Here is a 2,374-nt window from a genome sequence, read left to right on the forward strand (position 1 = left end):
CTCGTTTTGGTTGTGTCTTGTGACCATTTGGTTGGGAAGCAGGCTTTTTAACCACACAGCCATGCATGTTCCTATTCTGTCAATCAAGTTGGCATAGAATTCCAGAAACTGTCATTAAAACCATTTCCAGTTTATATTAATCTCATTTGTGGATATAAAGAATTGAAAACATTTATGTTACACTTTGATTTGTTTTGATTTTTGTTTGGCACTATCTTTTGTTTTTTACTTGTTTTAGTCATTGAATTGTGGCCATGCTGAAGCACTGTATTGAAGGGTTTTAGTTGAGTGAATTGAACCCCAGTACTTACTCTTTTAAAGCCTGATACTTCTTCTATTGGTTTCTTTTGCTAAACCACTAAGTTACGGGGGACATAAACAACCAACACCTGGTTGTCAAGCAGAAGTGGAGGACAAAGGCACACACACACACACACACACACGAGAGGAACAAAAGTCATGCACTGTTGAAGTGGTCAGCTGCCCAACAGATGTGAATGTGCGATCAAAAGTTCAAGTAAAAGAGAACATTTATGGCAAATAAATGTGGAACTTACAGCTCTTGTATCCTGACTATAAATTCTCATTTGTACCTGTCATCTCAGGTGTATTAGGTTATATTCCAACAAATTTACACAAAAACCTTGAAGTGCTAGTTTTTTTCAGAGAAAGAACAAAAGAAACTGACATAGATTCTTGTATTCCAATCTATTAATGGCAAATGGAAGATTTGTAAGACATTCCAAAGATTCTCCATCTGAGATTCTTTTGGTGAATAGAGGCACACACTTGGATGTATGCATCGACAGCTCAACCAACACACCAACTCAGCCACATATCAGGAATTCTCTTAACTCTTCAAGTCTTGTCACTTTGTTAGCATCCGGCTTGAACTTTTTAAAGAACTTGAATAAAACTCAAGAAAAAAAAGTACATACATGACAGGCTTCCCCTCTACTAAAACAGCTTACAAGGCTTTGGTCAGCCTGAGAATATAGCAGAAGACATTTGCCCAAGGTGCTACACCATGAGATTGAACCCAGGGCCATGTGGTTGGGAAGCAAACTTCCCACTACATGCTCACTCTTGTGCCTATATACATATTGAGGAATTAAAAAAACAAAAAAAACTAATAACAACTGGAGAGGTTCCAACAAAAGTATAATTCTATTAGCAAGAATTCATGTCAGACATTGTATTTTGAGCTAATCCTTTAACACTAAATGCAGTTGATATATTAACTTAAATCTTTTTATTCTCTAAACGATTATATTTTCCTGTGGCAATAAATGTGCAATGCTGGATATTTATTCTTTGACTTATTTCAGGCTTTGAATTGGAGCAGTGCTGATGTACCACCTTGAAGGGTGCAGTAAATGAAATTAGCTCCTGTGCATATTGCCAGTCTCTCTCTTTTTTTTTTCTTTTGAACTCAGTAGTATTTGTGCCATTACTTTGGTAAAGTGAAGGCTGAATTTTAGAGATGAGGTTAGAATAAGGTCAAAACTTTGTCAGAGTTGTCACCCTTAGAAGCTGGAAAAAAGGAAAATACAATTAGCTGTGGATCGATATCGATTTTAATTTTGTTTCATCTCACAACATATATATTCCTAGTTAGCTTTTTAATGCTCTTTGCATTAAATACGTAAATAAGAACATATCTATGACTTCAAGAGTTAACAACATGACAAACTGCAAGTCTAATTCTATAACAATAGCGTAGATAGTCTGCGGAAGTTTAATTGTCTACATGGAGCGCCGCCTAGCCAAGGGAGATAACCTACTTACAGGAAAGCCCTCTTGCCAGCCTTTTAAAGTCAAGCTGGGTAAGAACTGACTAGTCACGTGAATTCTCGTTTCTTTTCACGTTACGAGGGAACAAGATGGCGATGCCCATACCTAACTTGGCATGTGAGTCGAACATATTTCAGTTTTCACTTGAATATAGAATAATAATAATAGTATATATATAGGTTTGTGTGCGTGTAATGTTGAGTATAATTCCTTGTTTAAAATTTTGTCAATCAATCGTGATAATTAAATCGGTGCACTTTGAACAATGATTCTTGTAGTTGCTGGAGAATTTATTCGGTTATGTTCTATTGTCAAAATATAATTAAATCATTGATGTATAATATTTACACAATATCTGGTAATAATTACATATCAGTGATAAGGCTTGTTTAGGCTTTCTATCGATTTCTTAGATACGAATTCTTCTAGAAGAGAAACATTCAGATTATATGACGTTGATGTCATCTCAGTGCTATTAGCTAATTAATTGAACTTAAATGTCTACAGATGCGAAGAGAAATTGGTTTGAAGAACGTTCGTCTGGTGCATATATATATATATATATATATATATATATATA

At 35.0% G+C, this 2,374-nt stretch overlaps 1 protein-coding gene across 1 annotated transcript in view; it reads left to right on the forward strand.

Annotated features, from left to right (window-relative positions):
• Window positions 1-1,762: 1,762 nt before the first annotated feature.
• The window catches only part of LOC106880371 (eukaryotic translation initiation factor 2A), a 16,304-nt gene continuing 15,692 nt past the window's right edge, over window positions 1,763-2,374 (forward strand). Inside the window, 1 exon segment of the mRNA XM_052974771.1 lies at window positions 1,763-1,911. Within this exon segment, the coding sequence (XP_052830731.1) occupies window positions 1,884-1,911 (28 nt within the window). The 5' untranslated portion in view covers window positions 1,763-1,883.

This window comes from Octopus bimaculoides, chromosome 19 (genome assembly GCF_001194135.2).
Source record: "Octopus bimaculoides isolate UCB-OBI-ISO-001 chromosome 19, ASM119413v2, whole genome shotgun sequence".
In the NCBI taxonomy this organism is placed as follows: domain Eukaryota; kingdom Metazoa; phylum Mollusca; class Cephalopoda; order Octopoda; family Octopodidae; genus Octopus; species Octopus bimaculoides.